At 47.2% G+C, this 12,204-nt stretch overlaps 1 protein-coding gene across 6 annotated transcripts in view; it reads right to left on the minus strand.

Moving 5' to 3' along the window:
• Kmt2a (lysine methyltransferase 2A) overlaps nt 1-11,071 on the minus strand; it is an 82,498-nt gene extending 71,427 nt beyond the window's left edge. For 3 of the 6 annotated variants that reach the window (XM_087905595.1, XM_087905596.1, XM_087905594.1), the window contains exon 1: nt 10,597-11,070. In XM_087905595.1, coding sequence (XP_087761721.1) covers nt 10,597-11,019 — 423 coding nt within the window. In that variant the 5' untranslated portion in view covers nt 11,020-11,070. Of the gene's footprint in view, nt 1-10,596 lie in introns of all 6 variants that reach the window. The other 3 variants (XM_087905599.1, XM_087905598.1, XM_087905597.1) reach the window with 2 other exon arrangements.
• Nucleotides 11,072-12,204: the final 1,133 nt, after the last annotated feature.

The following is a 12,204-nucleotide window of genomic DNA, read 5'->3' on the forward strand; positions in this document are numbered from 1 at the left end:
AGTCAAAATTACGTAGGTGTGCACAAGTTCTCCTAATTTATTATAATAAATCTTTGTGAAGTGTTCCTAAAACTTCAATAGTCACTGATCCACTTTACACAAAAAGTTACCACTGTAAAACAAGCTATGACTTAGGAAATAGAGTCTTATAGGGAATCATAAGCTATTGGGGGCACAGACAGATGAATTTACAAAGAAATCCACAATGCAAAAAAGCCTGGACTAAGTAAGCACTTTGAGGATTGGGTACAAACTTTTAAAAAAGGAGAAACTGAATTTCAGCTCCCAGCAGTATCTGTGACTGTTTCACGGGAGAGTTGCAATACAGAGATCTGAGTTGAAGGCAGAGCTGAACAATCCAGGGGCAGCTGAAGAAGTAAAAGCTCAATTAAAGAGGCTCTGCAAATGCACATAAAGACCAGAGAGCACACCGGTGGGTTCCCTGTCCAATGTAGATATAGCAAAGAAGGGAGATAAAGTTCAAATGTAGATATGCAGGCCAGGTAAGCTATGAAGGGCTGAGAAATCATCTATTTGTGAGAAGTCAAAGAGCTTTAGGGAAATAGTAACAATCCTATCTCTATTTAAGGAAAGCACTGGGCACAGTGGGCCGTGAAAAGGGAGGGTGGCTAGTGAGGAGCGCACCATAATGATCCTCAGTCACGGACATAAGCAAGACTGTCAGAACTGAAGAGCAGAGCCGGACTGAAGAGATGCTACCATAGCATAACGAATAGGACTCAGACACAGGGGATGGGGCGGGAAGAGAAGGACCGCAACACATGCAGGGACCAAGGGTGAACTCGGACACAGACACATCAGAGTTTGAATCATAGCTCTGCCGCCTCCTAGGTACATGACTCAAGGAAAACTACTGCCTGGACATGCAAAAGATGGCATGCAGTGGTTCAATAAGCATTTCTTTAAAAAAAGTTTGGTTATGTTTATTTTGTATGTGTGCAAAAGCACAGGTGTGTGTGTGCCAAAGTGTATGTGTGGAGGTCAGGAGACAACTTCCACAGGCTGGTTCTTTCCTTCCACCATGTGGGTTACAGGGATCAAACTCAGGTCATCAAGTTCTTTTATTCACTGAACCACCTCACTAGCCCCAAACGTGTCCTTATTTAAGTGAAATATTACAGGGCCAGAAAGATTAAAGATGGCTCAGTGGTTAAGAGCACTAGCTGCTCTTGCAGAGGACGTGCATGCTTTTCACAGGACTCACATGGTGGCTCACAACCACTTCTAACTCTAGTTCCAGGGCATCCAACTCCCTCTTATGGCAGGTACTGCATGCACACGGTGCACATACATATATACATACATATAGATGAAACATTTCATAAAGATAAGAATACTTTTTAGATTTATTTTATGTATGTTTTACCCGTATGTATGTATGTATGTATGTATGTATGTACATACATACATACATACACCATATGCATGTCTAGTGTCTGAGGAAGTCAGAAGAGAGCTTCAGATCCCCTAGAATTGTAGTTATAAATGGTTGTAAGGCATCACGTGAGTGCCTGGAATCTAACCCATGCCTTCTGCAAGAGCAACAAGTATTCTTAAATGCTGAGTCATTTCTCCAGCCCCCCAAATAAGAATATTTTTAAAAAGAGGTATTACAGAATTGTATGCTTCATTTTTTTCTTAATGAGGCAGAAACATTTAATTTTTTCCACTTTTTAAAAATTTTATGTGTATGGATGTTTTCCGACATGTACAGCTGTGCACCAGTAATGAAATCACTGCTTGGTCTATTAGCTCCAGTTTCTTATTGGCTAGCTCTTACATCTTAAATTAACCCATTTCTATTAATCTGTGCATCTCCACAAGGCTGTGGCTTACCGGCAAGGTTTCGGCACAAGTCTGTCTCCTCCAGCAGCTTCATGGCATCTCTCTGACTCCGCCTACTCTCTCTCTATATCTCATTCAGCCTGGCTTTACTTTGTCAAGCCACTGGCCAAAAGCAGCTTCTTTATTAACCAATGGCAATAAAACATATTCACAGCATACATCACCTCCCACAACTCAACCCCACAAGTTGAGAAATGCTGCTATAGATCAACATTGATTCTGCCCAAATGAAACTTGAGGACAAGCATCAAATAGTAACCTGAAAGAAAAAAAAAACACCTAATAAAAAGACTAAGAATATTAGTCATAAAGACCAAGGTACCAACCCCTATGCAGTTTCCTGAGCCTGATCAGTCTACAACTCAAGAGCCAACCTTCCCTACTTTCTCCCCTCTGTGTCCTTGGCTACCAATGACACCTTCTGTTACCAAGTTGTCCTTCAGTTTGGGTTCACTTAGCTTACAGGTAACTTGAAACTCCGAGCAAAATCAGTAACATTCTGAAGTCAGGACACATACATAGAGCATCTGTTGTGTCAGGGCTGGGGTCAACCATAGCACTCAAATAGATTTGTGCATGCGTGCATGCGCGCGCGCACACACCTCAAAGTAATAAAACAATCCAGTTATGATAAAAAAAAAAGGTTATAGCTCTCATGTCCTTTCAATTTCTCATTCTAATAATAACTAGGGCTCCCTATGTGCTAAGTAAAGTGCTAAGTGCTTTGCATGCATGGTCTCAATTAAGCCTCACAATACTCTTTTGAAGCATGATTACCCCCAATTTGCAAATGAAGAAACTAAGTCATGAGGAGTTAAAGTCTGCAAAGTCACTCAGCTAATACATGGCTAAACTGAGATTTGAACTCAGGCAGTTTAAATCCAGAGCCCAGTCTTGGCAGCCCCTAATCACTACGCTATATTATCTCACACTATTCCAGATTAGACTATGAGATTCACCATCCCCTTTGTAAAGGTATTTATATATGCACAAATAAAAACTGCCAGTCAGAGAGATTACAAGAGGATTTCCTCATTAACCAAGCTTAAAGAGATGTTATCCACAAGATTTTACTGCTTATAATTAAGGCAATAATCTAGGGATGGTATTGTGTTTGATCTAAAAATTAGTCTGTTCTGATGAATGGACAAAAGCTAAATTTCAGGCGCCTATCAAAATTCACTGCTCAAGATATTTATTATGAATGTGTGATCAACTTTTCCCTAGTTTTTAGAACCAAGTTTAAAAGCAAGCCCAATGAAAACATTTCCTCCAAAAACACTCCTCACAACTCCCATTACTCTCTCATCTCAAGACAAGGGGAGCCAGGCACAATTACTTTGATGCAGTAAATTGAGAAGACAATGTTATTTCAGCAGCGCATGGGCAATGAGGGTAAGAGTTCTCAGGCAATAGAGATGTTAGGAAGGGTCATGCTGCTGAGAGTCATCAACGCATCTACAAACACTACAACAAAACACAAACCAGAAATGCACAGAACCAGATAAAATAGACAGAAGAAACTCCAGCGCTGAAATAAACACCAGGGAAATAGACCCCACCCACTGAAACCTCACACAGTCTTGCTGCAGCCAGAATGAGAGGTAACACATCTGGGGAAACCCCTCCAGCCTATTTGTCAAGTAGAAAAACAACCACTCATTTCAAGGATGGGGGAATTTTCATGCGCTGTGCAGAAACTGCCAACTAACTCTCATGTTAATACCTTTGTCAAACTAAACCTATTAGGGTGGTATATTCTGAATCTTAAAAGTTAAACCAAGCTTGGCCTCCAGCAGGCTTTGTGCTAACCCAAGGGAATTTGTATTCTCTACAAGTCTACAACTACAAGTCAGGTCTTTAAAAGCAAACCTTAGGTAACAGCTTCAGCCTCATGGCTGGCTTCCCATGAGGTGTGTAACCTGACAAGGTAAAAAACTTATTGAAATATTTAACAGTGGTGGTATGGATTTCTTTGGATAGGTCAAGAAAAGCAACCCATCCCTTTTAAAAACATAAAGGACCATTTTATAGGAAGTCATTCTCTCAGTTCTAGTGTCTGAGCATTTCCTCAGGGCTTTCTCAGAGACCTTATTGAAGGAGAAAATGAAAGGCCAACAAAAGGGCCCCTCTTCTTCCCCTATTCCCAGCATAATCTACCTCAGCCACAGGGCCAGTAGCATCCACACTGTCATAAATGCCAGCAATTAGAGAATTAGGCCATAAAACCACCCACTCAGGTAGAAGAGCACAGGCCTGCAGCTTATTTAATGCATGCCATAAAAGATCCTGTACTTCCTTCTTTCAGGCCTTCACCACCAAGAAATGAGAATAACAACAAAATAGTCCTTTGTCTGCCTACTTCATAGTGATGTGATCAATGAAACCATCAGGGTCCAGGTGAAGGATTTAAGATCCTTCTTCATAAAGACTCTCCATTTCCTCTAGCATGCTACATTGCAGACCAATGAAAGCGTGGGCTACATTTTCAGCACCAGTCTAGTGGAAACCCAAAGCTGAGCTGCCTTTAACAGAAATTATTCTAGCTTATTTTGAAACTATTCTAGAAGCTCAGCTAGCCAGTTCCTGACCTCAAGAAATACTGGCACCTACAATTAGCAAGGCAATTTTAGTTTTTAAAAAAAAGTTAATTCAGGGGCTCATGGGATAGTTGAACAGATAAAGGCATTTGCTGGCAAACCTGACAACCTCAATTTGATCCCTAGGTCCCACATGGCAGAAGGAGAGACCAGCTCCCACAAGCTGTCTTCTGATTTCCATACATGTTCATTCATACAGGCTCTTGCATACACACTCTCGCACATACATGCACAATAAATATCATTTAAAAAAAAACTAATTCCAATCCCAATCTCAAAGCTATTTTGTTCACTCTGTTCCAATATCTTGTACAATCTGGGGTCAAATAATAATTTCATTTTATCATTTATCCTCACAACCTGGCAGCCCACAAAAAATCACAGGTCTGTGATTTAATCCATGATAAAACTTAATTCCTCATATTTCATAAGCCAATCTTGATGAGCCTGGAGTAAGGACTTTCTAACAGTGAACCCTTTAGCAACGGTTTCCTACCCATGCCTACAGGGTTAGGAATCTGGTTCAAATGTAGGTGCATCATGCCAGACTCATTAGTAATTTCATCTTTTCTTAATCCCAGAAAATGACATCCAAAGAAAGGGTCCACTGAAGCCATCCCCAAGAGGGTTTCTACTAGTGCAGGGGCAGACACAAAACTCCCCTTCCTCAAAACCCAGGCCACCAGCTCTCCACCTCGGCAGAGGAATGGAGACCAGATATTCACAAAAGGCCCGATTGAAGGCGTTCAGTTAAGTGCTAGAAAGGAGCTGAAGTTCTGTGCCAACACTGGAGGAATGTGGGCAGGCACAAAGAGATCTTAATTAGGAGACCTACAATTAAAACACAGTGAGTCTCCAAAAGAGAGAGAGGCGTTGCAGTCTGTTCCGCCTCCGAGTAGGCAAAAGTGCGGTTGCCACCCCCTCCAGTCACCGAGTAAGGGAGGCAACTGGCGGGCTCAGGCTGCACAGCTGTTCCCTGGAAGGACAGTTCCAAGGTGAGCAGAGATGAGAAATGAAACCCAAATGGGAGCATTTTCTCTTGCTTCTAATCAGAAGGGAACTCAATTATTTTGTGAACCATGTCCTCCAGGAGATGCTTAACTGGGAGGGAAATGCGGGGACATGGGACGTGCTTTCAGAGGAGAGAAAAAAAATTCTTCAGATTGCATTCCTAATATTCAGCACTTCGTTTCAGAACTTACTAACAGCTCCTTCACTCAAAGTAGGTTCTACTACTTTGAATTCATCCTTTCATTTAAAAGCTCATACACCTAGGAAATACATCATCCAGACTGGAAATAGCTTCCTTTTAGGTAAGGAAACTACAACAATGAAAACTAATCTAGCCAAATAAGGGGATAACGCTGGAGTTCTACAGGTACACAGCATTTTATTTCAAACTTGATCTTCAAGATAGACACACTGGTATATGTCTATAGTCCCAGCAACTTAGGAGACTGAGGCAGAACTGATGAAGTTCAAGGTCAGCATGAGTAACACAGCTAGAAGCCAATGCAAAAGTATCTCCATTATTGTTGTCAACTTCAGCAAAATCCTTAGGCTTTTTTCCATCCAATGAAAACTTCTCCCACTAAGGTGAAATTTCTAACAATAATGATAGTTAAACAGGCAAATGTACAATCTGATATTAACAGGCACCAAAGAGTCTCAATAGTAAACAAACAAACAAACTCAGAATAGGAAATTCTAGTCTAGGCGTGGTACTGCATGTCTATAATCCCAACACTTAGGAGACACCAAGGCAGAATAGATAAATCCAAAGCTAACCTTCTCTACATAGGGAGTTCCAGAACAACCAGGAATACATGGCAAGGTTGTCTCCATGATGATGAAGAAATAAGGAATAAGAATAATCGAACAGAAAGGCTTATGAGCTATTTAGTACAACTTCACTTATATATCAGAAATTGAAGGTTAAAAGAGAATTGCCCAATGGGGCATGGGGGCACATGCCTTTGATTCCAGCACTCAGAAAATATTGGATGACAGATCTCCACAAATTTAAGGCCAGAAGGGTCTACATAATAAGATCCTGTCTCAAAAACAAACAAACCAAAGACATGAATTGCCCAGTGTGTCCTAAGGGGCAGTGACAGAGGGATGAGTAAGACTGAGCTCATACCCACTGATATCCACTCCACTGTGCTCTCTCAGCTTCATTCACCTTTTGCCAAGCTCAGGATCAGCCATGAAGGCAATGAAAGACCAACAACTCTTTGGGTACATACACTTGGTTAACATTAAAAAAATTTTTTTTAATTAAAGGGGGAAAAAAAATCCCAGACACTCTCTAGCAGTCTTCCAGTTAGAGAACTACCTTCTTTTCTAAGCCCAACCTAAAAGCCTGCCTCAAGCCACAGGGACTTCACTGAAACTTGAGATGAAAACAAATATGCACCAATGCTATAATTCAGTTTTAATATCACATATAATTAAAGTTTGCGGTATTAAGATCAAGAGAAAACTGCTTTTAACGTGTTGAGTGGTGATAGGAGAGGCATATGAAATCAATGAAGACTGCTAGATGCTAAAGTATTTCTGAAATGAATGTTAAATTACTGCAAGTTCTAGTCAACGAAGATGCTGCTTTGCTGTGCTTATTTAGAAGGCAAACACAGCCATCTGAGCATCACCTGAGACAGCGGCTGACGCTATGAAGAGCATGAAAAAGCAGCACAAGACATGGACCTCAGTGATGCTTCCTAACTCACACAGATCGCCCAAGCGTCTATGTATTTTGAAAAATCACCTCATTATAACAGAATGTAATCCCAAGGAACTCCTATGTAGCTGTTACCAAAGAGATCGATCCAAGGAGAGCAAAGGACCAATGGCAATGAAGAACGAATCTCCTATGGGTAACAGCACGGTTCCTACAGGAGGATCCGGAGTTCTGTCACCAGAAGAACTCAGCTTTGATTGTGTGCAACTCCAAGTCATTATTCCCTTAAAGTGAACCACAATTTAAAGAGGTTAGAATCATTCTGGGTCACATAACAACTCCAAGAGTCCAGAAGAGACCTCCTAAGAAGCATGGGTAAGTTCTAAGAAGCAACCTTAAGGATAATGTAAGTATGCCAGCCTGGATTAAGACCTGTGGAACTCTATCACTGATGTGTAAGACTGTGTCACCAAATGTTTGGTTTCTATGCTGAAAGCCACCAGGCTAGAAGAGGCTGCCACTCTCGTTTACTATGTATGACACATACCATCAGCCCGTGCTACATGGCTCCCAAAGACCAGATAGAAAGCTTACCAACAGCTAATTCAAGTACAGTTTAGAAAAAAAACTAACACTGGATTTAAGACAAGGGGTTACCCATCCTTTTCACAATGGAAGAGTGACTACCATTCATAGGCACAAGTCCTAAAGAGGGAAAAACTCCTCCTCATCATATTGGTCTTATTCATAGGAACTGAAATTCCCCCACAAGTTTTATACAACAAATTACCCAGTAAGGCAAAATAAAGAGCTAGCTCACAACCAGAATATTGATAGGTAAGAAACCATCAGCACCTGATTAAAACCTCATAGGTAGTTTTTGTCAAAGACCAACAGATAAGATATTGTGATGCCAAGATATTAGGTCCCTGGATCCAGGTGTCTCTCTCTCTCCCTAACCAGTCTCTTGAAAAGTTATGATTGGAAGCTGTTGACATAAAACTTTGCTTTTGAATGTGTGATAAGAGTGTTTAGACCCTGGACACACAGTCCTTCAATACGAAATGCATAAGCATGCCAACAATGAAATGCTGCTGCTTTGGGCATCCCCACAAAGCAGACCAACTTCTCCTAATGGAGACTTTCTCACAACACTCAAATACACACGAAAATAGAATTCTACATATAACCAGTCTAATCTCAATTTTAAAAACATGCAGGTAAATGATATGTCAGTGTAAGACTTTTTTTTTTGCTGCTGTATCTTTTAAAAAAGCAAAAGTAACTCACATTTAAGCACCAACTCCATGCAAGAAACCTGAACGGTTCAGTCTTTTTGTCATGTATGAGGCCTTTGGTTCTCCAACTACATGGGATCTGTGTTGTTAGCTTAAAAAATACAGAATTGGCCTTTCAAAAAAAATAATAACCTAGAGCAACCAATAAAACACTCTCAAACAACCCTGCTTACTGCAGCAGCCTTCTGAAGGCTGGGAAAAGGAGGTGGAGACAGAGCTGAGAGAGGCAGGCAAAGAGGATGCTGCAGCTAGCTAGCTACACAGCAAGGAACACGCCCCCATCATGTCCTCCTGGTTCTGTCAGAAGGCGGGTTGTTGTCAGTCTCCTGAGCCAGCTGCCTTAGAAACAATTTTTAAAAGGAGGCTGGGAGACTAACAACTTAAAAAAAAAAAAGCAGCTCCTTACGATCTCCTCCCTCCGGGTCTTCCCAAGGCCTTTGCTAAATCTAAAGGGGTGCAGGGCATAAGGGGCCACCAGGGGTTTGCCCCAACGGCAGAGCACGCAGGAAACTGCTGGTTGCTATCTTTCCCTTTCTGTTTCAATCAACAGCACTACAGAGCAGCAAACCCCTACCCCCCTTCACTTCAGCCCCTGGCAGCTGCTCTTCCTCCCTCTAGCATCCCCCTTCCCATTCTCCCCCCTCCCTCCCCTGCGACTCAAACTGCCCTTTCGGCATCCAATGGAAAACAAATGCGCAACGCCCGGGACTGAACCTGAACTCAACTTCCCTTCCCTGGGCAACTTTCCTTTCTGCTGAAAAAGGCTGAAGAAAGCCTATCAAAGCATCCCGGTTCTCAACCGATTACTCATTGAGAAGGGGCAAAGGGCTGACCCTCCACCCCCTTGAGTCTCCCAATAGGACTCGCAAATAATCTTACCTCCTCCCAAAGACTAACTTTGCCCCATGATCCTCTTTTTTCCCAACCCAAAGCAACGACCACTGCCACCACACTAACGTAAAACTGTCCCTTATCTACTCTCACCCCAGCCGGGCTTTCCTCCACCCCTACCAAGCCCCAGGATTGGCCTAGGAAAAGGTGGATCAATAATAAAATGACGAGGGGAAAAAAAGAGAGAGAGAGAAGGGCGGGAGGGAGCCAGGGCCAGAGGCTGCAAGCTCTCAGGCGCAGTGGGTGGGGTAAGAGAGCAGCTGCTTCCCTTGGGAGGATGCTGTTCTAGTCCCCCCACAAACATCACCCCTCACTGGGGGGGCCCCTGTCTCTAGAGCTGGAGGGAAAGTCTGCTCCCTCTCAAGGAGAATACTGGAAAGTAGCTCTGCTCCAAGCTTAGGGGGACACTGGGCCATTTTCCCTCTAACACACCGCTGGTCCTTCACCTAAAGGAGGGAAAGGGGTGGAGTTGGAGGTAAATCCCTGACACCAGCAGCCTAGGAACCGCAGCCCTGGAAGATGGGGAAAGGGACTAACGCAGGGGAAAGCACTGTTATCTTCGCAGGAGAGATGAGGACAGGCAAGGTAGAAAGGAAAGGTTTCCCGTGGGGTGGGGCGGGACGACGAGGCCTGGTGTGCAGGAGGTGGGAGTGGGCTGGGAGTACAGGTGAGAAGGGGGAGTGGCTGGCAAGGTGAAGACCTGGCTGGAGATGGAGAGAGGGTTGGTCAGGTTTTTCGAAAGCAAGGTGCAGCAAGGCACCTGGATTTCCCAAGGGCCAGGGAAAGAACGTGGCCCTGGATGAAGCCACCACCCGAGAGATGTCCAAGGGGAAGACTGCCCTAGGAGTAACACATCTGCCCAGGAAAGGAGGCGGAGATGTGGCGGGATCAGGTCTCTGGCAGAGGGAGGGAGGAATCTGGCTCGGATGAGGTAATCTGTGAAAGGGAGGAGGGGTTCAGTCCCGGGATGGGAAACCCCCGCAAGGGGGTCTGTGCCAAGGGATTTGGGGAAGGGTCCAGGGAAAGAAGGCGGTGTAGGGGGTAAACGCCCTTAGCCAGAGGGGGCTGAACCCCCGGGTAAGGCGCCTGGGGGTCTACAGTCCATAAGGGAGGTCCCAAAATGGGAGGGCCATTTGCTCCGGGTTAGGGACCCCAGGATGTTTCCAGGGATTGGGATGCTCCTCAAATCTGGATGGGGGAGGGGAGGGGCTCCGCAGAGGGTCGAGACCCCGGACCCGGAGGTTCCTCGCCCCCTTACCTCTCCGCTGCCGCCTCCCCCGCCGCTCTCCCCAAACACTGCCCGGAACCGGCGCAGGTTGGTGCCGATGGCGGCCGAGACCTGCAGCGCCGCGTCGAAGCCCGGGCCCACCCGGAGCAGGGCCGGCGCTGAGGAGGCTGAGGACGATGACGAAGACGAAGACGAGGCAGACGACGAAGAGGCTGCTGAGGCGGCGGCCGCTCCCCCTGGAACCCCAGCCCCGCTGCTTCCCGCCGCCGCCGCCACCGCCGGGGGGGAGGGGGGCGCCCCGGGGCCGCCACCGCCGGCCGGGGGCCCGGGGGGAAGCAGCAAGGCCGGGACGCGTTGCCGCGGGGCGCCCCCTAGGCCCCGGCGCCCCCCGCCGCCACCGCCCCCGGTGGTCCCGGGTCGGGCGGGGAAGCGCCACCGACAGCTGTGCGCCATGTTCGCCCCGTAAGTGAAGCAGCGAGAGGGAGAGGCGACAACACAGGGGGGCGGGGAGGCGGAGGGGGGGGAGCGGCGGGCCCCGGAACCTGCCTAACCCGCCTGGCGCCGCCCGGCCGCTCGCACCCCGCGGCCCTCTATGCCGAGCGCCGGGTGGCGCTTGCTTGCCCTGCAATCTGCATATGGGCCTCTGGCCTCCGCCTCCGCCGCCCGGCGGCCGCTACGCTATGCCGAGCCCCGGGCCCGGCTCCTCCCGCCCCGCAACCTGGATAAGTGCATGCCCCGCCCTCCGGGAGCGGCAGCGCCAGGGAAGATGGGGGGGGGGGGGAGGAAGCCCTGGAGCCCGGAGCGGAGGCGGGTTCCGGGGAGAGGGGGAGGGGGCGAGGGCGGCGGGAGGATGGAGGCGGAGGGAGCGGGTGGCCCGCTGCCGGGAGAGCCAAGGGGCCGATTACACACGTTCCCGGGACGCGCAGAGACTCGAGCAACCCTGGAGAGCCGCTTCCAGTGCGGCGCGACTGCTGGGTCCCGGGAGGAGCGAGCCTTCTCTGCCTTGGAGAGCGGCGGGCTTAGCCCTCATGGAACGCTTCTAGAATCCAGAAAGCCCCATTGTACTCCATGCAAAACCGAAGCGTCGCCCAGTTGAGTCTATGCAAAATGGCAAGGGCCTCGGTGAACGCGCTTTAAAAAATAAAATCCAATAAAAGAGGAGCCCCTCCCATCTTCATGCTTGAAGCTCTCTCTAAAATGCACACGACCGAGTGGCGGGCTTCCGCCACCTCCTGCCCCACTGTGCGCTGGAGGGAAGCGAGGAGCTTCTGGCTTTCGTGCCCTTCTGCCGAGTTGGGGTGTGTTTTCCCAGCCCGGACGTTGGAGCCCACGGCGTGCGCTGTGCGAACGACCTGGCGTTACAACGGAGCTGAAACTGGGTGGCTAACGGACGGGGCCTGGAGGGAAGAGGCGGGCAAAGGCGCCCCGCCCCTTCTTCCTCCGCTACCAGCTTGCCGCTGCATGCAAAGCGGACCCTAATGTATGCACGCGAAGGGAGGGGGCTCGCCAGCACATTTCTCATGACGGGGGGAGGTCGTTGGGCTTTATGATACTCTGGGTGGAAGGGGCCCGCCGCCGGCTAGCTCTGGGCGCAGGGTTAGCAAGCCTAGAGGGAGGGAGAGGGAAGAGGGATAGGGC

This window comes from Myodes glareolus, chromosome 4 (assembly GCF_982192425.1).
Source record: "Myodes glareolus chromosome 4, mMyoGla1.1, whole genome shotgun sequence".
Lineage (NCBI taxonomy): Eukaryota > Metazoa > Chordata > Mammalia > Rodentia > Cricetidae > Myodes > Myodes glareolus.